A 24,656-nucleotide genomic window follows, 5' to 3' on the forward strand; every position below is an offset into this window, starting at 1 on the left:
AGACGACATCAAAACATACATCAGAGCTTCAGCGTATCCCACACCGAAGAGCAATCCTGACCAGGGAGGAAAGCACTGCTTCGCTGCAAACATACACTCATCCCAGGCTCTAGTCTTCCTTGTAGCTTTTAAAAGAAAGGCTGTTTCAATAACCTAATGCGGGGCTGCTGGGCTCAGTCCTCTGGGATGCCCAGTACCTTCCTACCTGCTCCTTCCCGTCAGCCTTCCCGAGCTGCCGGGGCCCTCACAGTCCTCGGGGGACACGAGCCGACATCCGGAAGGGGCCCCGATGTCAAAGAAGGATCCCAAACGTAACCCTGGCCCCTCTTAAGTCAACATGAGTTTGGATGCTGCATTGAGCAGAGGCAGGATTTCATGCTGGCTGTCTGGGACCGTCCTGCCGCCCTGCCCGTGGCACAGCGGAGAAATCCCGAAGCCCAGGAGAGCCTCTGCTCGCCCGGCCCAGCGGCAGCGCGGCGGGTCGGGATGCTGCACCCAGGTGCCCGCGGAGCATCGCCTGCCTGGCTCTGTCCCGACCCGCGGGATGGCAGAGCATCGGCAGTAGGTGGAAAGTTGCAGCTGTCAAGAGCTGGTATTTCCAGCTCCAAGGAGAAGTTGGATGCTGTTTAACTGAGATTTATTTTTAAAAAAAAAAAAAGAGAGAGAGAGAAACAAGAAGAAAAAAGGAACAAACACCAGCCCCACACTATGATTTGAAATGAGAATGTGTCTGCTTATAATTCAGTGCAACTGCTGGTTATCGTTGCTATCTATAATTACGGACGGCTTTTCATCCCTTGAGGTTCAGCTTTCTTGCCACCAGTCTTCCGAGTCCAGTCATTTATCCTTCCCGTGCTTGCAGACGCTCTTTGGATCTGTTCTCTCTTTGCCCCTCCAACTCCTCAAGGCACACCGGGGTCTGACCGGCTGCAGGACAGTCACAGACGAGACCTTCAGCCCTGCCAGGCTCCAACAAGAAACGCGAAAGATCTCTTTGGAAACAGCACGAAGCTCCCATTTCGCCCTCTCCGCTGCCTGCCTGGTGCGTGGCCGGGAGAGCCGTCCCTTAGCGCAGAGCTGCGCTCCCAGCCGGGGAAGGAGCAGGAGCACAAGCGATGATGCTCCACGCGCCGCCGAGCCGAGGGACTTGGAAGGAAGCCCATGTTTGAGGGCTCCTAAAGGGAAAGCAGCTTCTCCATGACAGCGTTTTGGCAAAAACAGCGTTATTTAAATACAACAGTTTCTTCCGTCAAAGTAAATAATAATTAAGTAAACCCAATTAAAATCAGGAACGCTCCAAAATATTCTCAGAAGCGTCTGAGCGTTTGACTCGGCTCCTCGCGGGAGGAGCACGGGCTCGTTTCAGAGCTGGAGGACTCGGTGGGCAGGGGACGTGGCCAGCGACCGCCAAGCACCGGGGCTGGGCACGGGTGCACTCGCAGGAGCGGCCAGCGGGTTGGGGCTGCAGGCGGGACGCGCCGGGGGTGCCTCTGCCTCCTCCCCCCCGGGGCCGCCACACGTCAGCCCGTCTCAGCTTCCAAGCGCGGTTTGCTCCCGGCCCTCGGGGTGGAGGACACAAACTCTCAACACGGACAGCCTGAACGCAACCGGCAGACGAGCAGCTCCGGGGGCACAGCCCAGCCCTGGGCACCCTTGCACCTTCAGGCTACCCCGCGTCCGCAGGGCAGAGCGGGAGCTGCCCTGGCCGTCCGCACCTCTGCCCCGTGCCCCGGATTAGGGCCAGCTGGGGGAGATGTCCAGGAATCAGCCAAAACACCCAGGGAGGGATCCTGAATGCATCGGAAGAGGGACCCGCGTGCATCCACCTCTGCCGGGCTCGGCTGCCGGGCTCGGGGCTGCAGACCGGGCAGGGGACGCTGCGAGAGCCGAGGGCATGCGCGTCCACGAGGCACATAGCACCGAGCAGGATGTATGTCAAACAGAACATAATTATATCTCTGCGGTGACTATTTTTTCACCGTGTCCTCATTTCCATGCCATCCTTAAAACAATGCAGAGTGTTTTCATCTGCGACACAGAGTTATTTCATTTGCTCAGGCATCCTTTTGTCGAAAAGGAGCTCTCCTTTCATCAGCATATTAATAATAATTAATAATAATAATAATAAAAGAAACCAAGCTCTTTTTTTTTGAGAATGTCCTTAAAAAGCCCAGGCATTTTGGAGAGATGCCAAGGTGCTTCCTGAGCTGCGCTCAGAGCAGGACTGCGGGCAGGAAGCCTCCCGCCTCATTTAGTCTCTGCTTTGGTTCTCAGCTTGCAGAAAATTGATGAAGGCTGCTGGCTTGGCACCTACAGACGTCAGATACGTCTGCAGACATCTTTCTTTATTTTCCTGTGAAAACATCACGATGCGTCTGTGCTGACGGCAACACTGAAAACAAACAAAAAAACCCCCCTACCTCCAGCAGATCCCAACCCAACGAGCTGCCGGGGTGATGCCAGAGCCGGCCACCCCGCAAGGCCTCAGCCAGGGCTGACCCGCACGGCCAGGGACCACCGAGGGCACGGGCTGAGCCCTGAGCGGCAACCCAAGGCTGGGAGGGCAGCCGCCGCGGGCAGCCACGGCCGGCAGCACCGCCGTGCAAAGGCAGATCGCGTTCAATCCTCGCCTGGCCTCGCCTTTACCAATCAACAGTCAGCCAGCATGACAAATAATTGTTTGCAGCTGTCATTAGCTGAAAACAAGGCAAATCTGCATATGCTTAATCTTAATTAGGCAGACTTGGCAAGGAGCCCTTGCTCGTTGCTACCAAACAACCATTTCACTCACAAAAGGGCGACAAAAGCCCAGGCGCGCGCACTCACACACACGAAACGTGGATGGGAAAACCGCCTGCAAAAGCCTCATCCTGCCCCGGCCCTGCGGAGGGGCGACGGGGCGGGAGGGTGCCTGGCCAGAGCTGCCCGTCCCGCCTCCCCCCGCCGCCAGCCCGGCCCGGATGGGATGCACAATAGCAGAGCTGATACAAATTAAAGCCGAGAAATTTCACCACCGAATGCATCGTTGCTGATTATTCAACCCTCGTTTACCTCTCGAAGGAGCGGGCGCTGACGGACCTCGCGGAGGCATTTCCACTCGAGGAAGAGGAGAGGAGGGTTGGAAGGACCCGCCGGGGCGGGCTCTGCCGGCAGCCTGGCGCGGGAGCAGAGCTGGATTAGGGCTTTGAATTTGTGAGCGAAGCCCTCGCTGCGTCGGGAGGGAAACCGGGTCACGGGCTCGGCAGCGAGCGCGTTCAGCCCCTCGTGCCCGGCGGTGACGTCAGCCCTGCCGAGCCGGGGCAGCACCGGTGCCGAGCGTCCCCGCGGTTCAGCAAACGCAGCCGAAGCCCCGGAGTCCTGCCAGGCACCCTGTCCTCCACACAGCATCTTCCCTTTCATCACATCCTCCTCCAAAACCCTCCCGCCGCCTCCCCTGCCCAGAGGAGCCTGGCACAACCCAACGGGGTGTTCTTTTGCTGTTGCACGGACGATGAATGCAGCCGTGATGGGTCTGGAAAGGCGTCATCCCCCACGCGCCGCAGAGCTGGGACCGTCTACGAGGGCACTGCGGTGCACCTGGCACCCGCGCTGCCGGCACGCCGGCACCACGTGCCCCGCACACCCGCCCCGGGCCAGGCACTGCCAACTCATCCGTTGCACGCACGATGAGCTGCGACGAGCCCACGTGCAAATCACCGGCCCCGAGTCGGTGCCCTCAGCCCACGAGCTCTTACCTGGGAGCTGACGGGCAGCAGAGCGAGCGGAGGCACCGACACCCTGCGTCCTCGCGGCACGCCCGGCGGGGAGATGCTCGCCGGCGGAAGGAAGCGAGCCGTCAAGGAGGCTTGAAGGTGTTGGCACACAGCATCTGGGTAAAAAGATGTAAAGTCAGACCGGGAACAGGAAAAGAAGTTTCCTGCAAAGAAACACCGTGCTGGTGGGAGACAAAGAAGATGCCCCAGAGCAGCACGGGGGGTGAATCTCCCCGAGACCCGCGGGAGGGGGCTCAGCACCTCCGCCCCCCCGGCATTCCGGTTTGCCTTTCCAGTCCGGCCGGTGGGAGAGGCATGCCGGTGTCCGGCCGAGGCGGCCGGCCGGGTCGGTGCCATTGCCTTGTTTGCTCGTTTGTCTGGTTTGGTTTTGTGCCAGGGAAGAGCCAACGGGACTGAACGTTGCTGGAGAAGCGGTGTAACGCCAGGGATGGGCTGCAGGTAAATGCTTGGAGAGCCACCAAATATTTAGCAAAAAAGCCCAACAAGGTAGATTTTGGGCAAAAACAAGCTTGTTGTTTTATAAGCTGGTGCCCCCCTGGACAAGGCAGTGAGAAGCGGCTGCGCTGGCTTTGCAGTGCCTAATTTTATGCTTTTATCAATTTACAGTATATTCTACACAGAGGGGAATTAAAATAAGGCTGGGAATCATCAAAACATTTCACTTTTAATTGAAATTGACTCCAAGATTATACATTAGGGAGGCTCAATGAAAGACATTACACCCAAGCAAACTACTCTACCGGCTGTCTTTAAGAAAATACCAGCGTGTCGGCTCGCCGCGCGGCCCCGGCTGCGGGGGGATCGGCGCAGCTGCGGGCTGGGCAGAGCGCTCGACAGACGCCGACAAAACCTCGTGAACAGCTTTAGTTCGGCAAAAAGCACAGAGGTTTGAATGTTTAAAGCAGAAACCTCCCAGTGCTTTAAATAACTGTAATTAATGTATTCAATGCAAGCGGCGTCAAAAACTAAGGAGTGACAGATAACGAGGAGCCCACGGCTTCCCGTTTGGCATCCAGAGAGAGAAATCCATCTGCAGACGTTTAAAACATTAAATGTGTTTCGGAAGAGACAACGACTGCTGTATTATTTTATTCTGCCTTCACATGTAATGTGTTTTTCAGCTAGAGAGGAACAGATAAAGATAAATGCACGTTTCAGGTGTAAGAGCACGTTGTACAGACTGCAGCCCGTCTGCAAGGACCACAGCTGCGGTAGAAAAGAAACAGAGATAAGGAAGAGGCGTTATCTTCATAAAATATTTCCTATCAGATTATATTTACAAATAATTTGAGCACATGGATGGGGACTGGGCGGGAGGATGGTCTGGACAATAAAAATAGATACGGGAAATAGAAAAGAAGATGTGAAATTCGTAACTGGAAGTAAAGACCGTGTCCCTTCTGAAGTTACAGGCTAATGCATTAAATACCTGCCCCTCTCAGGGTGGTGGGGGAATGGGAAAGTCTGGGCTGTTTCTCCTGTTTCTCATGTATTTGATCCTCTGACATTATCAGAAAAGATTTAATCAATATTGCTGCTGAAAATTGTATTACAAAAAAAAAAAAATTAAACCTCAGCTCAGCAATGTTTTGTACAGGTCCGTAAAAACAATTTAAAGTACTGGCTTAGATTCCAATCAAAATGTAAATTGCAACAAAAATCCTAACTTAATCATTTGCAAAGCAAGACTTAAAAAAAAAAAAAAAGGATCTTACACACTTGCTCTGTAAGCGTAAGCAATTCAGGGGCTGACTCTGCCCAGGCGGATTTGCGCAGCATTCACAAAGCTGGAGATTTCTGCTGTTACCTCCACAGAGGAATTCTGCAAACCCACGAATCGCTCACACAGTGCAATTCCACAGCCGTAAACGGGGCTAAATAGCTTAGAAATTAAACAGCGAGTGGAAAAAGCCCTGAAGTTTCCCAAACACAAAACTGTTTGCAATTTTTCACTTCGGTTCGAAATCACTAACTTGTTCCAGTGAATTTTCCCAGCTCCAGAGACCGATCGCAGGAAATTTCAGCGGTGTTTCACTGGGCAGCGCGGGCAGAGCTGCTGGCTGGCAGGTGGGAGAAGGCTGTGTCTGTCCCCTGGCTGGACGGGCGAGACCAGGGTTCGAGGTGGCAAAACCAACGCCTTCCGTTTGCAAAACCCGCCGCATCGCGTGATCGCAAGTTGGGTGTCGTTCGGGTAGGAACCGCTCACGCCGGGAGTGGAGGAGCTCGGGGCCGGGGCGCGCACCCGGCCGTGCGGAGGGAGCAGAGGGACCCCCCACCCCCCCGCCGGCCATGGGGGGGGGCTGCTTCCCCGGCCAGAAACGGGGACCGTGTCTGCGTGGGTCACCTCTTAGACCATGGGCCGTAATTAGGAGCTGAGCAGCGTGACGAGGCAGCCCCGTGGCTTTTGCACCCCAGCCCCATCCCCAGGGGTGGTGGGGCCCCAGAAGCAAGCCGGGGAGGGGGTGGTCAGGGCTGCCACGTCCCCACCAGCCCTCCTACGGGGCTGGGACAAGAGCTTTGCCCCAGGACCACTCTTCTCCCTGTCTCCGTAAGTCAGCTCCGTCCCTTGCTGCCAGCCCAGCCAGACCTCCCAGGGACTGGAACCCTGGCACCCCACAGCCACCCCCAACCACCCTCCCAGCTGGAGCCCGGCTTCCCTGTGCAAGCCCTGGATTAATCGTCTTGGAGCTGGAGAGCAGGCGAAGCTGTCCTCCAACTGGTCACGAGCTTTACTGCCTGTTTCTTGAACAGTTAATTACTCATCAACCCCGGGCAGGAGTCCAGCTCCACTCCCCTGCCCCAGCCGCGCCACGCTGGGACCCGTTGGGACCCTCGCCGCCGTCACGCAGCAGAGCGGCTACGTGAGAGTGATGCTGCCAGAGCCGGCAGAGCCCCAATAGCTTCCAGCAGCCCCCACCGCCGAGCGCCGCTCTCCCTTTTTAACTAGGGAGCCTCCTTCCCCCGAAAGGTGCGCTCCCCCACCAGCTCACCCAGCATCCCCCAGCCCAGCGGGACTCCCGAAAGCTCCAGGCTTTGATTATCTCTTCCTTTTTAATTAGTCTCATTCAGAGGTGTTGCCTCCTTCAACCTTGGGCTGCCCTTGCTTTCTCTTTCCTGGCCCGTTAACTGAACCTGGGGCAGCAGCTGCCTCCCCCAGCCACGGGCTGGTGCCCACCAGGAGGTCACCTTCCCTGCCCGGTCCCCTCCTCGCCAGCCACTGACGCTGGAGCAGCCCTGGGGTGCGACCGCTGCCCAGACCTGGCCCCGCTCCCCGGCCGGCTGCGCCCCACGTCCTGCTCCAGCCGGGTTTGCAGATGGAATAGCTTGACGGCTGCTGTAGTCATGCAGGATCTGTGCCGAGTGGACGGCTAAGCTCACAATATGATTATTTTATATTAAAATTCTTCCTATGGAACCCAGTTCCAGGGCAACGATGCAAAAAGCAAATCTCAGTTGATCCCATTTCAATATAAAACCCAGCCTCTGAAAAACAAGCCCCTCAGCTTGCTACGCCAGAATACAAGAAGCAGTTTGGCAACCATTTCTTTAAAAGCTATGCTTTCTGCCTGGCATTTAGGTTCAGTCAGGAACTTCAAAAAAAGTTCAATAACAAACCCCACAGTCTTGGAAGATACCAGGCTGCATACAGAAATTAATCTCTATTTCCCTCCTTCCACAAACCCCAGTATCTGACCCCAGATGATGAGTGGGGTTTGCTGCACGTCTAAGCCCTTTAGGGTGCAGATCGTTACACGGACAGGACAGGTACGTGCTGCTTTTGCTATTTCAGAAAACCTACCAGATACTAAAGAATACACAATAGTGCCTTCAACTATGGTGGCTGACCTGTGGGGTGACAGGGGACTGCGAGGTACATCAAACCCCTGACAGCCAGATGCTTCCCACCCAGAGTAAACATCAAGATTTTGTAGACTCAGACCCTCTTTGGGACCTCTTCTCAGCACCAGGGTTTGCCTCTGCAAGCCCTGGGAACCGAGGACCGACAGCAAAGAACAGCGTTCTTCTGGTCTTTCAGTTATCCAAGCTGCAGCTGCACGTACCGTGGAGCCTCTCCGTTCGTTCTGGCTAACTGTGGCGATTTGGGATTTTGCACGTTACTGTTTCTTTTTCAGTGATACTATCAGTCACAGACTCAAATTACCTGTTTCATTCTTTGCTCTGGGGCAGACCAGGTGCCCAGTGCGTTCGTCTCCATCACCTCTAAGGAAGGAACCCTTCTGCTTCCTACAGCATCTCCCCTAACCCACCGTTCACTTCTTTGGCTGTTTCCCATCAGACAATACAACCCACGCGAACAACTGACAAAATTCCCACCACCCTCTTCCTAATCACACCTACAAAAACCATTTGGAATCAGAAAAAGCAGTTGGCAGAAGCTGTCAAGAATTCAGCTCACGCAACCCCCCTCTCCCAGACTCCCGGGGTACGCCTGCCTTCTGCTCAGCGCAGGAGGGTCTGCAGCCGCCGGCAGAACCAGCCCAGCCCTTTACCGTCCTGACTGAACATCGCTATTGAAGCCTACCCCAAGTTTCGCTTCCTGCACCCTCAGGCTTCGTACTTCCACGTCAAAGCCCAGGATCGATCCCTACCCCACGCACGGAGCGTCCCAGCCGCCCGGGCACGGCAAGGGTCCCACGCGCGCTCTCCCGGCTCTGCAAGTCTCCGTCTCGTTCCCAGAGGCGTAGGGAGCGACACGGCTGCGAAGCTTCAGGCTGAGGGCAGGAACGCCAGCCCTCCAACCGCCTGGGCAAGCCCAACCGTTGAGAGGCACTACAGAAACCACGGGCACCACCACCACCACGTGTTCCAAGAGAAAGCGGCTTCACCTCCATTTCGCAAGGAGCCCACGTGTGAACGCTATGCCGGAGCGTTCACGTGCGACAGCACCAGCAGCCGGTTCTCACCCGCGGCAGAGCTGATTTCCACCCCATGCTCTCGCAACCCGGGTTTGCGGAGACAGGGCCACGTCCAGCTCTTGTTCTTCAGTTTGCTAATGACCGTTCTTCATCCTATTATCTCCCCTATCATCTCCCATGTGTTCATATGCTATAAAATATGCAGCCAAATTTGGACCGATATTACAACGAACATGTAAATACATTCCAGGTAGGTACAAGGCTTGCTCTTCAGTCACCCGAGACCTAACGCCATCCCTCAGTTTCCAAAAAGCGCTTCAGCCGGTACCTTTACTGTTCGAGTAGAAGTTTTATCTGAACATTGTTTAACAGTCTCTTCTCTAGCCCGTGATCCTTGTGTTCTACTAAACCAAATTTCCCTAAAGCTGGTTACAATCAACCTTTTCTGGTGAAGACTAAGGAAAAGCCCGTTTGCCGCTCCTGTTCCAGCCGTTACTTGTTCGCTCCCATTAAACGATGGATGTAAGCTTTTCCTTCCCAGCCTTTCCTTTTAAAATGCAAACCAGTTTCTTAATTTTCTCTCTACCCATGCACGACATCATCCTGCGTCTTATGCCCTCGTCTTCTTTTTCAGAGTTCCTTTAGTTCAGAGCTGTGGATGACAACCTACGAGCCTGTTGCCCACTTTGGGGCAGTTTCTCTTTGGTCATTTCCACTTAAGGAAATGGAGGCAAGATATCTAAGAAAAGGGATAACAAAAATAAATGGATTTTCAAACCACCTTCTTTCCTGCCTGAGCTTTTCCAGCTGAAGAGTTGCTGCCTCTCGGCGTGTTCGAACCGTTCCGACACATTCAGCCTCAACTGAAGATGGGCGATGAGGTGTGCTGGCCCAAGGGTTCTCTGCACACAGATGTAGGGATCTGTGATCATTTCCGTGGAACGGACCGCGCTTACCTTCAGCGGATGAGCAAGCAGTATTGTTCCCGAAGGAACACACTACATTTACTCAGTCCACATCTGTTTCTTACATCTGAACGACGGTCAGAACCTACCCGGCTCTGCAGCATGCCTGCCTTCACCGCGGTTCAAACCACCTTCACTGTATTTCACCACCTGAAGGCAAATGCGTTCCAGGAGCGTTCACCCTCACCCAGAGCCCTGTTCGGACACATCCCTTCACGCTACTGTAGGCACTGTGTAAAAACATCAGCAATTCAGCCAAGAAGACTTCTAAACGTGACTGTAAGTAAAAATCACCTATTGGGGCCTGAGCACAACTGCATTCCAGGTGTCCAGCTCAAAAGAACTTGGAAAAAAGTAATTGTAAGAAACTCCACGTGCAAGGTAAACTAAATTCATAGGAGACTGAAAAATCATCAGTAATGCTGCTATAGTGCTCTGAAAACAGAGAGTTTAACTGAGCATTAAGAGAGGCATCGACTACGGCTTTTTCAGCACAAGGTTATATAAAAATACACAATTTTGCCCGCTTTTATGGAGCTAATCCATAAAGCAATGTCCAAAATCTTACTTCCATGCAAATTTACTAATTATTCTGAACCTTGATCCTAAAGCATACTTAACACATTCCAACTCAAGTAAGAATCCCGTTTCACCGAGTCCTAAATTTTCTGTGTTTCATTAGGCCAAAAGTATGTTCGCAGAAGACAGCGCAAAATCCATCTCTTTTCAGCGGCCCCACCATCACGAGCACAGACCATGTGCAGGGAGAGCCTGAAGCTGCCTTAAATTCCCATACATCTGGTGTTCGCTTGGGCGATACGGGTTCCCTGGGCCACACGTGGGAAGTGCTGGATGAGCGCACCTCACCGCTATCACGGACCTCTGCTTTTTGATTCTGGGAAGTAACAATTCGAGTGGCTTCATCAGGAAGCCTGCTTTACCTTGGGCAGAAAACACCCGAAATCCACCAAGAATGCCTTGACATGACAAGGTACAAGCTACTGGAGGGGAAAGCCAGTCCTAATTCTGGTTTGTTCTTGTTTTAACCATCAGAAGTAGCAGACGCTCAGTCTCTAACCCAATATTTACCATCTGATAGTCACCCCCACCGAAAAGCAAGATTAATCATTATTTTACTGTTTCTGTACTACTAAATACCCCAGTAACAGTACCTAGAAACAATGACACTTTTTGAAGAAAATAGTCTCTGCAAGCAGGAAGCCCTGAAACCGCTTTAATTTACAGTGCTGTCACACAGAACTCTTCAGGGGCAAATCCCACAGCCAAACAGTCCAGGCCTTTCCCTACCGAATCCAATTATTACCGGGATGTTATGCCCTTACTGCACGAGAAATATTTCTTACCATGCTGGCTTGCTAACAGTTAAGCAACACCCACCACTCCCACTTTTTTTTTTTTTTTAAATTACATCTGTCTTAAAATTATCAAGCTAATTAAAGTTACATTTTCTAGATTTCCTGTCATTGTTCAAAGTAGTTGAAAGCAGAAGCTTGCCTTCCTAGTGGGCTTTCTTCTTCTGCCAAACTCATCTGCTGAAGCCCACATTTAATGGAAGGGTTAGTTCTGCATCAGGTAGCACCGCCAGATGAAAACACTCATAATAAAGCTTCTATTTAAAAAACACAAACACCTTGGTGATCAGCATCATTATGAGAGCAAATACGGATTACAGGGCATCGTAAAATATGTATAAACGTTTGCTGGCAAATGACAACAGCTTTCTAAAGAAACCCGAACAATGTCCACATGTGACAGCTTCATACAGAACGTTACTTTAAACGGTCAGGACCGGCTGTTAAGAGTGGCTGTGTCTGGGGCCAGACGCTGCCTCTTACGATACAAAACCAAGTCCACTTGGCCCACAAAAAAGTGCACCTCTCGGCAGCACCTCCCCACATCGCATCAGTTCCAAAGGTTTAAAGTCCTCCCAGTCTTTTCAAAATCAGACCCGCCGACACGTTATTTTTCACCCACGTTAGCGACCAGCAAGCTTTCACAGGTAGCTTTTTTTGTCACTAGTCTTTTCTCCGCTAAATGTTCAGCTATCACGGGAAATCTCATCACATTGGATAGTTTACTGAAAACTTTTTATTGTAATCAAAAAGTGACATAACAGGGCTGTAATGTATTCTGCAAATCATTCTGCTGATATTTTATAACTGATACCAGCTTCTTCTGCCAGGCAATTAAAAAAAAATTCAAATGTGAAAATTTTCACAGTACAGTAAACTCCACCCAAACTAATTAACGGTGGTTAAAAATAAGATGCCCCAGCAAAACCTTTCATGTTACATGGTCACAACTCACAATTCTGTACAAAATGTTCACTTTTATAAAGCTCTGATGTAAAAATCAAATAATCAAGCAGCAATATTTTAAGTGCAGCACAGGGTCTTTCATGTCATTATTTACAACGCTTGAATTCGTTTACATTTTAACAAAATTTAATACAGATGACTTAGGAATTAAGTCATTTTTTATTATCTGTCATTCTATGTAGTGACAGATTTCACTTTTTGGTCATCTTTATCTTTATCTTTGCTCTTCTTGGATTTTTTCTTCTTGTGTTTGTGTTTTTGGCTCTTTTCCAATTCCGTTTCGTTGCCAATGTGTTTCTTATGCTTCTTGTGTTTCTTATGCTTCTTGTGCTTCTTCTTTTCTTTTTTCTTTTTCTTTTTCTTGCTGTCTTGACTCTCTCCTGAGCTGGCACTGCTGCTGTGGCTTCGAGTCTGACTCTCAGAAGGGCTCTGACTACGGCTGCGGCTAACACTGGGACTGCTTTGACTTTGACTTCGGCTTGCTTCAGGCTGGTCAACTGCAGGAGGTGCGGCTGCTTCCTCTTTCACCTTGTCAACAGCCTTTTCTTTCGGTTCTTTCGGGTTTTTTCCTGCAGCTTCCTCATCTTTTGCAGATACATTACTCTCACTGTCACTTTCATTGTAGTCTGGTACAAAGGCAGCCTCATCAGTCTCTCGAGTTAGATCAGAAGAGAGCCGTGAGGAGCTGCTTACCTGAGGCTTAGGCTTGACAACACTTTTATCGGTTTGTCCAGTCACGTTCTCTTTCTCATTTTTTACTTCTGGCGATTCTTGTCTCAAAGGTGGTTTATTACCACCTGGCTCTTTCTCTTTATTGCTCTTTACTTCTGGTACATGCTTCTCTTTCTCTTTTCCTGAATTTTTATCTAGCGGTTTGTGTTCCTCCAATGTACGCTTGGAATCGTGAGCAGCTTTGTGATCAGACTGCTTCCGCTCACGCGGAGGACTGTAGCTGCCCCTTTTGGCATCTCCAGCGCCCTTTTTGGACGGCTCTGCTCGTTCGTCTCTCGGCTTACTTTTCTGTACTGATGTAGATTCTCTGTTTCGAGAAGGGGAGTCTTTTCTCCTTGCTAATTCACTCTTTTCATCTCTACGCTTGGAACTAGAATGATCTCTGTTGCCATCATGGTCAGATTTTTTGTCTCGGTTAGGAGTAAAGTCTTTAGCAGTGGATCCACGGCCAGTATCATGTTTCTCTGAAGATCTGCTGTCTTTGGAAGATTGAGAAATATTTTTTCCATTTCCTTGCTCAGTTGCACGTTCTGAGTGGTCTTTTTCTGGCTGAACACTGCTCTTTCTCTTCTCAGAAGTGTCCTTGTCTGACAAAGAATGATCCCGGTCTTTGGTTTTTCCTTTTTCATTTGACATGGAACTTTTTGAACTTTTTGCCTCGTGCTGGGAGCTTTCATAACTCGCCTCTTTTGTAGTTTTCTGTGTTTTCTCCAAAGGCTCCGTCTCTTTTTCATTGTGTTTTATGGGGTTTGGTGGCTTAGCACTCACATTTTTTATAACACTAGCAGGTTTTCCTACATTTGTGGGCACCTGTGTAGTTTTAATGTCTTCCTCTTCAGACTCAAAGTCATCTTTATCCCACTTTGACTGAGGGACCTGGATCATAATAATGACGTCTTCAGCAGGGGCTGTTATATCATTATTATACTCCTCCATGGTCTTAATGACAGTTCGTTTTGTATCTGGCTTTTCTTCAGGCTTTCTAACGGGGCTTCCTCCAGTAGAACTAGTGCTAAGAGGAAAAAAGCATACATTAATAATGGGTGAGATACACACACCGCCATCTTTTGTCACATTTTATACAATGGCTGTTGTTTCAATTCTGTATCTTCAGTATTTTTTCAAAAGATGTTCAATTAAGGGAACAGACAAGAGAAAGGATGAGTCCACTAGCTAAGATTATGAGCAATCAATTAATTTAGTATCTTCCTACTATACATTTAATTAACAAAGACACAAGATTATCAGATTGGGGACTGTCTGATCTGGTAATTCCTTCATGTCCTATTTCTACCAATGGCAGATAAATTAGATATACATTCTTGTTTCAACATGTAAGCAAGCAATTGTGGAGAGGTATACACAACCAAAGTTTTGTCCTCATGTCCCAGTGTTGTTCTTTAGAAAAATGTACGTTTTAAAAACTGTTTAGAATATCAAGACACTATCTTAAGCCTCCAGCGATGTCTTGAATGTTTTGAGTCCTGCTTCTTTAGACGCTGAAATGTAGGTAATAACAGCTCCACACTAGATCACTTTTTCCCCCCCCTCCACACGTCACTCAATGGAATATAGAAGAGAGATCTCCACAGTAAGTGCCAAAAAAAGTTGGCACTGAGCTGGAAGCAGTGTAGCTCTGTCAACATGGCACTGTGCTCAAAGCTAAAATCAGTACAATATATTGGCAACCAAGCTGCTATTTCTGCAAGGTATAATTTCATGTCATACTGACAAAAGTAGATCATTACAGTAGCTTGCAATTTTTGGAATGCAAAATATTGCATGGTATAGACATGTCTGTTATCCTTGCCTTTAGCAGTAAGCTGGATTTGAAGGAAGACAGAGGGGACTCCTCAAAGAGTCAACATGTAATGAAGAAGAGGAGGGGAAAACCAGTCCCAGAAGTAAGGGTCAAACACGTCACCAATGAATTAAGCTCATTAGCTTTCTGTGCAGTACAGATTGCTTGTTTTAACAAAATTTGATTTTGACCCAAGTAGTTTAACAGGAAAGATCACAGATTATTCACTCATTTAGCACAGATTTAGCTGTTCCTTTCATTAGTCACCATAAAGAATTTTACATTGGGGGTGGGGGGTGAGGGGAGGAAAGAAAGAATAGGAAAATAAATTATCAGGTACCTGGTGTAATCTACAAGAGTTGAACTAGATCCATCAGCTGCTGTTACTTTTCTTCTGACTTTTCCCTTTGCTTTTTCTTGTTTAACTTTGCTGCTGCTTGGCTCAGGTTTCTCAACAGGTTCTTTTGCAGGTGGCACATTTTCTCCACTCACAATCTTTTTGCCAGTTTCTCGGTTAAGTTTAATCTTTTTTGCGGGGTTGTTAAGAAAAGCAGATTTATCCTTTTCTGGAGTTCGCTCTCCTTTTTCACCATCAGGCTCAGTCTTCCCCTTCGGCGATGTTTTCGATTCAGCAGTTTCTGGTTTAGAGGTCTTTACAGAAGTGGCTTCATGTTCTTTATCAACCTTTTCATCTGCTTTTCTTTTTCTTTTTTCAGGTTTTGCATCAGAAGGTTTGCTTTTTTCTGCAGGTTTTTTTGACTTGTCCTCTTTGTTGAAGGGCTTCTCCGACTTGGTTTCTTTTGGATGGTCTTTCTTTGCCTTCTCCTCCTTGGCTGGTCTGGTTTCTGGGTGATCTTTTGTCACTTTTGGGTGAACTTTCCGTGGGGTACCAAGAGCCTTCTCATCCTTTTGAGAGGAAGATGTTTTAACGCTGTCTGTCTTTGGCAACTCCTCTTTCACTTTCTTCACAGGAGGTTCTGTTCGAGGAGATTTTTCACGATCGGCGTCCACCTTCTCTTGGGAAGCTTTAGCTGGTTTTATTGTATTATCTTTCTTAGGAGGAACAGCCACTTCTACCTTCCGCTTTGTCTTGTCGATTTTTGCTTTTGGCTTGTCCTTCTCTTTCTTCTCCTTTTCAGACACCGGTTTGAAAGCAATAGAATCTGCTTCCATAGGTTCGTCTCTCACAGGGGTGGCATCATCTCTGCTTGGGAGCATGAACAGAGAGTCTGTTTTAACATCTTCCGCTGTAACTGGTTCTCTTGGTTTTCTCGCACCTTCCAATAACTCAGCACTGGGAAATCCTTCATTCTCATCCCCTTTTCTCCTCTTCCGGTGTTTTTTGTGTTTATTTCCTTTGCCATCTCCCAATGGATTTTCCACCTCCTTCTCTTTTGATTTTGTAGGATCTTTGATGCCATGGGTCTCTCTTCCAGAAGGTTTTTCAGGGTAATTTCCAGCAATATTACGATTTCGGTGGCTCTGCCCACCAGGATAATCCTCCCTACGTCCCCGAGCATACGGCGAATTCTCTCGTCTGGTCCCAGGTGGACCAAACCTATCTGGAGAAAAGTTCTCTCTATTTACTGGAGGTCGAGGTTGAGCGCCAACAGCATAGCCCTTGTAAAACTTCTCATACCATTCTCTATAGTTCCTTTCCCATTCTCTGTATCTTTCCTTTTCAAAGGGATCTCTAAAGTCAACAGATCTGCCATAGTAAGCTTTCATATCATACGGTGGAACTTCTCTGTATCTGTTAAAATACTCCCTTTCTCCTTCCCCTTGAGGTATAGTCCGTTTAGTGGGAGACTGGCCTCTAAATACTGGAGACCTGGACCGTGAATGGTATCTTCTGTATGGGGGTGACCTCGACCTTGAACGGTGATAACCATGCGACCTTGACCTAGAACGGTAGTTACGACTCTTCCCTTTGCCTCGTCTTGGATACGGTGGTGATCGTGAGTAGGAACGAGAATGAGAGCGACTAAATGATCGGGAGTAGGAGCGAGAGCGGGAAGAACCTGATCTTGACTTGGAGTACGTATATGAACTTCTAGAGTAAGATGAAGCACTATAGGGAGACTTGGACCTTAAAAAAAACACAACACAAAAAAACATAAATGAAGTTAATTCAAAACAGTCACTCTCCCCAGTTTTTTTCCTCCCAAATTTGGTTTTTTTTTTTCCTCTCCATATGCTTATGTCAAAGCTTCTTTCAGCTGCTGACATAATACTACTGCGAACTGAAGAACTTGATAACATGTAAAAGTTTCTGCTTACAAGACAGAACAGCTGCTGCTTTGTTAGTGTAAAAACATACAGGAAGGGTAAGTCTATTTCTACTCACTTCTATCACATGAACTACCATAGCTATTGATTGATTTAAGGTGGTGTATGCTGGCCTCTACTGGTACGTGAACGCGCACATTTTTCACTACTCAGCAACTACATGCAGTGCAAATCATTTTTGTTGCAGTAAGATGCAAAAAGAGCAAGTCTTAATGGCTACAGTGCAGTATCAAACATCAAGAAAACACAACTTAGCCTGAAGACAGTAAAGCTCAATTTTAAAATGCCAGCTTAGTCTATTTAACTTCACTACTTATTTGGCAATTTGTACAGGATGCAAAATACTTGTCCTGCAATCCTATATACAGGACTACTTAATCCACACTTCTAGCCAGATGTGCTAGCAAACTTTTGCACATAACCCTAGCTCTAACCAAGGCTAGTGACCGCATTTCAAGAAAGATCATAACTAAAAGCTTCTAAATTCAGCCCCTACTAATATGGCTCAATGCCATTACTCTAGGAAAGATAATGACAGCATTACTAACAGAGAGCTATTCAGACTCCTGCCCAACCGATTTTTGGGGATAGAAAACATCAGCTACCCTGAGCTTTTTCTTCACAAGTTTTTTATTATTTTTTAAAGAACCTTTTCACATTATTCTGCATATGTTCATTAGCATCATTCCTCCTCTCGAAGTCCTTCACCATTTTAAGATTTCCTTAAAAACAAGTCTGATCTTTTAATTCCTAAGGAAAATTTAACAATGTCAACAAAACACTAGCGAAAGCCACCAGTTTGCAGTCCAGGTTAAAATCTCTCCGTGTATCCACATGAGATAAACAAAAGAGGAAATGAAGACAATTTCTCTCACATATCTCCTCCGAAGTGCTTTGAGGTAACGGTTACAATCAGAATAGGGAGACGCAGAAAATCCAGCAACTACACCTATTCCATTCCCAGCCTCCTCCCGGCTGTCAGGAGGTGAAGGATGTCACTGCAGAGAAGCTTTACTAAAAGAAATACCTGCTCCTTAACAACGGCTGCCAAATTAGAACTATCAGTCAACTGTAATCTCTGCCATATTTGAGCTAGTAACCTACATATGAAACTCCTATCTCTGCTAATCCCTTGAATCATCCAATCCATCTAACGATAGAGAGGTGGAGTGGAACTCCTCCTGATTCTTCTAGACAATCTGCTTCTCCATTACGGACATGTAAAGCAGTTACCTGGAAAACGAACGCCTACGCTCCTTTTGAATCTTTTTATATTCCATCAATTCCTTAGCAAAATCATTTGTAAACTCATCAAGTTTGGACTTTTTCTTTTCCCTGTTAAAATAAGTTTGACCTTTATTACAATTATAGTTTGACCTTTATTAAAAAAAGACATCAAGAAACAAAACATGGCCAATATGAGAAAATGTATACTGCATGCAAATGCAAAAGGTGAACATCCTATTTAAGCAAAAACAGTTTAGAATTCCTACAAGTTTTAGGGAAAGTTTTAGAATTACATTTGTCTTGTTTTATCTTTGCATGTTTACCATCTGCAACGAAAAAGTATATTGGAAAAAACACTATGTCATTTTTGCTTATGTCAGATGCACTTTAGTGTAACTGCAGTCTGATACGCTATCGAAATACAAAAATGAAAAACAACGCAACTTCATTGAGCCAAATACTTACTCCTCTTTAAGTCTCCGTTGTTCTCTGTAAAACTCCTCCCTAGATAAAGGAGGTGCTTGTGTCGTTGGGATGGTATTTGAATGAGCCGCTGGTACTGCTGTTGGTACCCAAGCTGATGACATGTTTGCAGGAGCTGGGGGATATCCTGGAGGGGGGACAGTGTACCCAGCAGATGGAGGCTGACCAGGTGGAAACTGAGGAGGGAACTGTGGTGGTGGTACCCCCGGAGGAAGAGGAAGTGCATGGGGTGGTGGAGGATACAAGGGAGGTGGAGGCACAGGCACAAAGACCGGTGTCGATGCTGGTAGTGTTGGGGCCTGAGTCCTTTGGGTACGTTCACTGTGCGGGCGTCCTCGATTTGAACTTCTAAAGAAACCCAAAAACATGTGTCACTCTTTGCTACACTCTGCCCTGATTTTAAAGAGGAAAGCGGAGGAAGCGGGAGCATGGTGGCGAGCACTTCTTGGTCTCAGCTTAAGCGTTTTTCTCCCTGCTTGCTGTTCATTTGACACTACACTCACTTCTTGATCCTCAGACTTGCCTTCCACATCCTCACCCCCAACAGTTCCCTCAGTCTTCTCTCCTTATACTCAGCTTTGCGACTGTGGATGGAGGCTGCCCATGCTCAAGAGACTCCCACCTCCCATGTGCCAAGTGCCCACCGCGCCTCTGCCACTCCTTGATACACTTAATCCTTCACACTGCTGATCTTCAAAGGACTGCACAAATATTAAGTAATCTTCTCTCGAACTTCTTTTAACTTCTCCCACATACACTTCCTATGTTGTTGCCTCATGATGATGCATTTGGCCTGTTCTTGTCCCTGAATCGTTACTTTCTTGATTACCGATTTTGAGATTTTAGATAATCTGTGGGATGGATCCTGTTTTTTGTTTTGATTTATCTTTAAGACTTTATAAACACAATGCACCTTTACAATCTATCTATAAGAAATATATACCAAAAGAAGGACTAACTTGACACTGCAGTAATAGATAAAACAGACTTCTCTCTCTCCAACTGAGAGAAAGCAGCTTGACTGTTTGAGATGACTAAATCGAAGAAATTCAAAATTGTCATAAAATAACAGCGCTGACTTTTCCAATAATTTGCTCCATTGGTATCAACTAAGTTGTTCAAGAAAGAATGTTGGAGGCTGATTTCTATTGGGAAATCAATTTCTTCAGCCCTATTCAGCCAGTAATCAAAAGACCGGCTTTCCATCTGATCTTTTAATTATATTTAATTTTTATATGTAATTATGGTTTCCTCAAAAAGTGTTCATTTTTCAGAGTCCTCTTTTCAATTATGTACTGGAGTTTTATTTTAAATAATCTTCCTGCAAGCACAGATCCCCTTTGTTAAAGCCAATTCAAATTAAGCCATTTAAAAATTAATTACCACTTGTATTCTCCACAACTATCTCTGCATACTTATTTCATTATAAATGAGCTGTTGTATAAGTTATGTGTTATGGCCTAATTTAACAGGTTACAAGTAGTAATATATTGAATTTCTGTAGAATACTTACAGTTCCCAGCATGGTCTGCCACCTGCTGAACGAATGGTACTGGCTCTCATTGGATGACCTTTTGGAGTGGGGAGAGGAAAAAGAAAAAAAAAAAAACCCACTCAGTTTATCTGAAGATAATTTTTTAGAATAAATTCTGAAGTTATAGTTACTTACCAGTTGTGGGTATTGATTGTCCTTGAGGGCCCAGAAGACTTGGTAATGCTGGTTGTCGCAGTACAGGAACCTGATAGCCCTTGTGAATAAATGCATAGTTAGAAAATAAGCTCTACTAAAATACAAGAATCATTACATATGTTGAAATAAAATTTACCTTCTCTTCCAACAAACTGCTGATTGACAGAGAGGAAGATTTAGAAAGTTCAGCAGCGGTCACCAGAGCAGCAGGAGGTATAACAGTATCGGCATCACTACAACAAAACCACAATTTTTTATTATTCAAAAATTGTTTTGAAGTGCTAATTGAATATAAAGTCCAAGGTGAGAAAAGGCTGACTACTGCAAATGGAAAAAAAAAATTAAAAAATAATCTTCACCAGATTTACAAATGTGAATGGCCGATTCCAAATGAAGCACTGATGAGAAGTCTGTTTGGACTACTGGCATTTAAAGAGGAAGCTCACTGGAAAAACATTTTATTAAGCTACCTGCATGTGAAAGGATTAGAGCAGGTATAGCCCACACTCTGAATCTCAGTTTTGGAAGGTGCAAGAACTGAAATTCTATTAGGAAATGTTTATGTGCTAGCTCAGAGGCTGCCTTAGAGGTTCTTTGGAATTGTGATCCTTTGTATTCAGCGGTACAGCTGAGCCTGACAGTCTTCTGGACAGAGTGGCTATTTGCATTCAAGGCATAAAGTTGAAAGGATACAAGCCCTAAACAGTAGCACAGGTTTCTAATGTACTTTCATATGACTTCACTGGGTTGCAAACTTATACTTTCATGTTTGGAAATATTTCAAATTTACAGTGTTTCAATGCTTATTATGCATCACTGACTACACAGCGTATTACTGAGGATGACTCTGATGATAGAAATAGTGTAGAAAAAAGTAATGTGAAAACACCTGGTCGATTTTACCTATAATCGTGCTTTTACACTTTTAATGAAAATATTATTTCCTCAGTACTAAAGAGAAATTAATGCACTCAAGAAGGTTTGACATAACTAAATGGTTACTTTAGGACTTGCTAGCCACTTAAAATCAAAGCTCTCCTGGGAAAAAAAAGTTCCTCTTTCAGGGTAAACCTGTACTGAATGACTGATAAGGGAACCAAACAAGAAATACTTCTGAGAAAATTCTTGCATGGGGCACACTTCCAACTTTGAATAAGGACACTTTGATAAGTAAAAACAAAAACCAGAACTTCCACAATTATCTGGAACTGTCACTAATGATATATAAATCGCTAGCTGAGAAGCTCAAGAAGAAAAAAATCTAACTTAAGCATTTTGGTGTCTTTTATATTCACGTTGATCTACAGATTTACTTACCGAAAAGGTCCATCTGGCTTTTCACCACGGAGAGATAGGGACACTGCTGGAGGGAGATCAGAAACAACAACAGAAGACGGATTTACTGGCAGCCCAGCTGCCACAGATGACTGACCAGGGGCCAGCGATGACAAAGCAGCAGCAGAACGAGAAGCCAGAGAAGCTAATGGTATCATTAGTGGATCCTGCTGTCTGGAAATCGTTGGCCGGAGTAGAGGCTGCAGGTTGCGTGTTATTGTTTGTCTCATTAGGGGTGGTGGAGGTGGTGGTGGTGGTGGTGGCTGCTGCTGCTGCTGTTGCTGCTGAATCTGCTTACGGAGCCTTTTTGTGTAGCCAGTTTCATTTTTGAAGTTGTTCACAGCCTAGAGGCAGAAAAACATTTACAAAAAGGTAATATGAAACTTCAGTAGGTATGCAAAAAGCCTCCACAGAGTAAAATTACTTGTGTATTCCTGCAAATGCTATTAATCCGAAAATAAATCAACATACAGATATATGAACACATCACATTAACAGTAACAGCGAATTTGAAAGCGAGGCAATCATGTTAAACGAAAGTGTGACCTGAATTTGCCAGATTGCCTCTAAACAGTTATAAGCTTCTGTAACAATAGATAATGTGTTTGGAAAGTAAATTTTGCCTTATTCAATTTAGCCTTGCTTAAGGAGACGTAAATTAATATTTTCTTCCCTTTCAGCTTTTTGCAAATAAGACTTTTCTTACAGTTTATGTAAAAGTCATCAATGTTACCTGGCGTAGGAACTTGTTGGCAATTAAAGCATCAGGTGAAACATCTGTCTGATGACATGTTGGGCATGTGTGTTCCTCAGACTCCAGTAACGCTGTTCTAATACCTGTGAATAATCAGAATCATCAAAATAGTTTTTAGCCAAACTAAGGAAATTTTTGGGGTTCTAATCAATTATAAAAACACGTATATATGATTAACAGGTGACTATGGTCTTAAATTGAGAACATGAAGCTATAAATGTTCAACAGTGTAAAAAATTTCTAGTATGCAGCAAGTAACTATACAGTTTTGATATTTCACTATTGTAACATTTGAAAATGTAGAGTAGGCTGTGTCTTGATGTTTTGACTAGTCTTTTTTCCACTATCTAGTACAGTGAGAAGTCACCAACCTCAAGGTTAATGCATAAAACACATTTCAAAAAACCATTAGTAGGTTTGAGTTCTGAAGGTTTTAACCAACTCTCCCATGGAGAAGATTGTGGATTAAGTGCCTAACTAGTCATTTGTTGCAGACCACAGTGAGTAACCAGAATTGGATATGTAATTTTGTTTGAGAGAAAGGGCTGTGGACAAACGAAATGCATTCGATACCCAATACCGTAATCACCCGCACGATTATGCACTCTTCTCATGCTCGTCCTCCCGCATGTAAAGAGGATTTAACTAGATACATAAAAAGGGAAAAAAGCTTTCTGCCTTTTTTTTTTTTATATCTATGAGAAGAGTCCTTTCCTATTCAGGGTATACTTAAGTATTAAATGGAGCTGATAACAAAGTTATTTTGTTATCTCCTATTTCTGCTTTCAGAAGATCAGATTTGATGTTTTGAGTTAACAAACATGGGAATAACACTTACATTCATCACAATAGCTGTTTCCACAGCAGGGAATAACAACTGCATCCGTCATTATATCCTTACAAATGAGACACAACAACTCATCTGGAATAGGATCGTCTTCTTCTGAGGAGGAGGACGGGTCCTCTGGTAAGAAGGGAGGCTTTTCCTTCTTTCCTATAGCATAAGCTTCCCTGGAGGGAGGGTGGGGAAAGAAAAAGAAAAAAGTTAAAGATGGGTAAAGGGAAACTTTTCCAAGCTGTGTATTTTATCAGAGGAAGATAATAGATGGAATTCTTCTCACTCCATATTAGCCTTCTAAAAGACAGGCATTTAGTTTAAACTACTTTTCTACAGCTGCAACACTAGAAGAGGCGGGGGGGGGGGACGGGGACGACACAACTTTCCTTCTGCAGAACTCTCTCATTCATTGGATCAACTAAGAAATTAGCTCAGACTAAAAAAATTTTTTTTTGACAGCTAGAAATCAGATGAAATTAATTCCCTCTCTCCTTTGCCAGAGGGTAAATGTAAGTTGCAGGCTGAGGATAAAGCTAGTCTCCGAGTAATTACATTTTATAACTGAAAGAAGTCTATGTTACAGCTTCTACAAAAGGAGATCCATGACAGAAAAACAGAAGTGCTACCAAGTGCATTTTAAAACAGCCACTGTTCTCAGCGCACAGTAGTATTTTCTTAGTTTATAGCAACAGGAAAACTTCAGTCTGTTTCACACGTGAGATGTGATAAAAGTCAGAGGGGGAGGAGATCTCAGCCCAACAGCTATTTGTTAAATGTTGCAAGAAGCCTTTGAAACATAAAACAGAAGCAAAACGAGCTTTCAAAGAGAACGATTCCAACTATAAACACTACTGAAATCTTTTGCAGAAATAGAGATTCTTAGCATACCACAAGTTTAACCAAATTCCAGGGGTATGAACAATAGGACCACCCTATTTTAATATTAGAAAGCATCACAGATTTTAAGGTTAAGATACAATGACAATGCCTCCTCCCCCGCAATTACAGATGCTGGCCAACTTGGTTGCATTGCCACTCAGGCATTTACGCATGTTTTCTCTTGTTCACTTTTTGGTCAGTCTGATTAGCTCCATACTTACGCATCGATAGTTGGTATTGCGTATTTTCCAGTGTTTGTCAGCATAGCACCCTTTGTATTGGGATCTTTCACCTCCATCATGAAACTCCTTGGAATTCCTGTGCTCTTTTTAATTCTGGGAACAGACTCAAAATTTTTGTCCTGTTAAGAAAAGAAACACAGACGTATCTCACCTAAAGACCCACACTTAAAATGAGATTTCAGTGAGTATTTTAAGCAGCAAAAGCCTTTAATGCTCTCCTTTTACCTAACATAAGGGTTGCTCAACTAAAATACTTATTTCCCTAAATGAATATAGCCAGGATGTTCCAAAGGCTTGAGCAGTGTTTTGAACTCAACAGACATTCTCTGGCTTCACTTCGGGCTCCGTAAGGGTGATGTATCCCTTAGCTCACCATCCACTCAGAGAAGAGACACAAACCCACTCCTCCTTCAAAGTGCAATTCAGAGCGAG

At 45.9% G+C, this 24,656-nt stretch overlaps 1 protein-coding gene across 6 annotated transcripts in view; it reads right to left on the reverse strand.

The window, feature by feature from the left end:
* Positions 1-11,706: 11,706 nt before the first annotated feature.
* The window catches only part of RBBP6 (RB binding protein 6, ubiquitin ligase), a 32,241-nt gene continuing 19,291 nt past the window's right edge, over positions 11,707-24,656 (reverse strand). For 4 of the 6 annotated variants that reach the window (XM_072878552.1, XM_072878550.1, XM_072878551.1 and 1 more), the window contains 11 exons: positions 24,204-24,343; positions 23,104-23,276; positions 22,245-22,348; positions 21,494-21,855; positions 20,313-20,409; positions 20,156-20,234; positions 20,000-20,057; positions 18,469-18,834; positions 18,010-18,111; positions 14,828-16,576; positions 11,707-13,698 (listed from right to left, as the gene is read on the reverse strand). In XM_072878552.1, coding sequence (XP_072734653.1) covers positions 12,129-13,698; positions 14,828-16,576; positions 18,010-18,111; positions 18,469-18,834; positions 20,000-20,057; positions 20,156-20,234; positions 20,313-20,409; positions 21,494-21,855; positions 22,245-22,348; positions 23,104-23,276; positions 24,204-24,343 — 4,800 coding nt within the window. In that variant the 3' untranslated portion in view covers positions 11,707-12,128. The remainder of the gene's footprint in view (positions 13,699-14,827; positions 16,577-18,009; positions 18,112-18,468; positions 18,835-19,999; positions 20,058-20,155; positions 20,235-20,312; positions 20,410-21,493; positions 21,856-22,244; positions 22,349-23,103; positions 23,277-24,203; positions 24,344-24,656) is intronic. The other 2 variants (XM_072878554.1, XM_072878553.1) reach the window with 1 other exon arrangement.

This window comes from Ciconia boyciana, chromosome 13 (genome assembly GCF_034638445.1).
Source record: "Ciconia boyciana chromosome 13, ASM3463844v1, whole genome shotgun sequence".
In the NCBI taxonomy this organism is placed as follows: Eukaryota; Metazoa; Chordata; class Aves; order Ciconiiformes; family Ciconiidae; genus Ciconia; species Ciconia boyciana.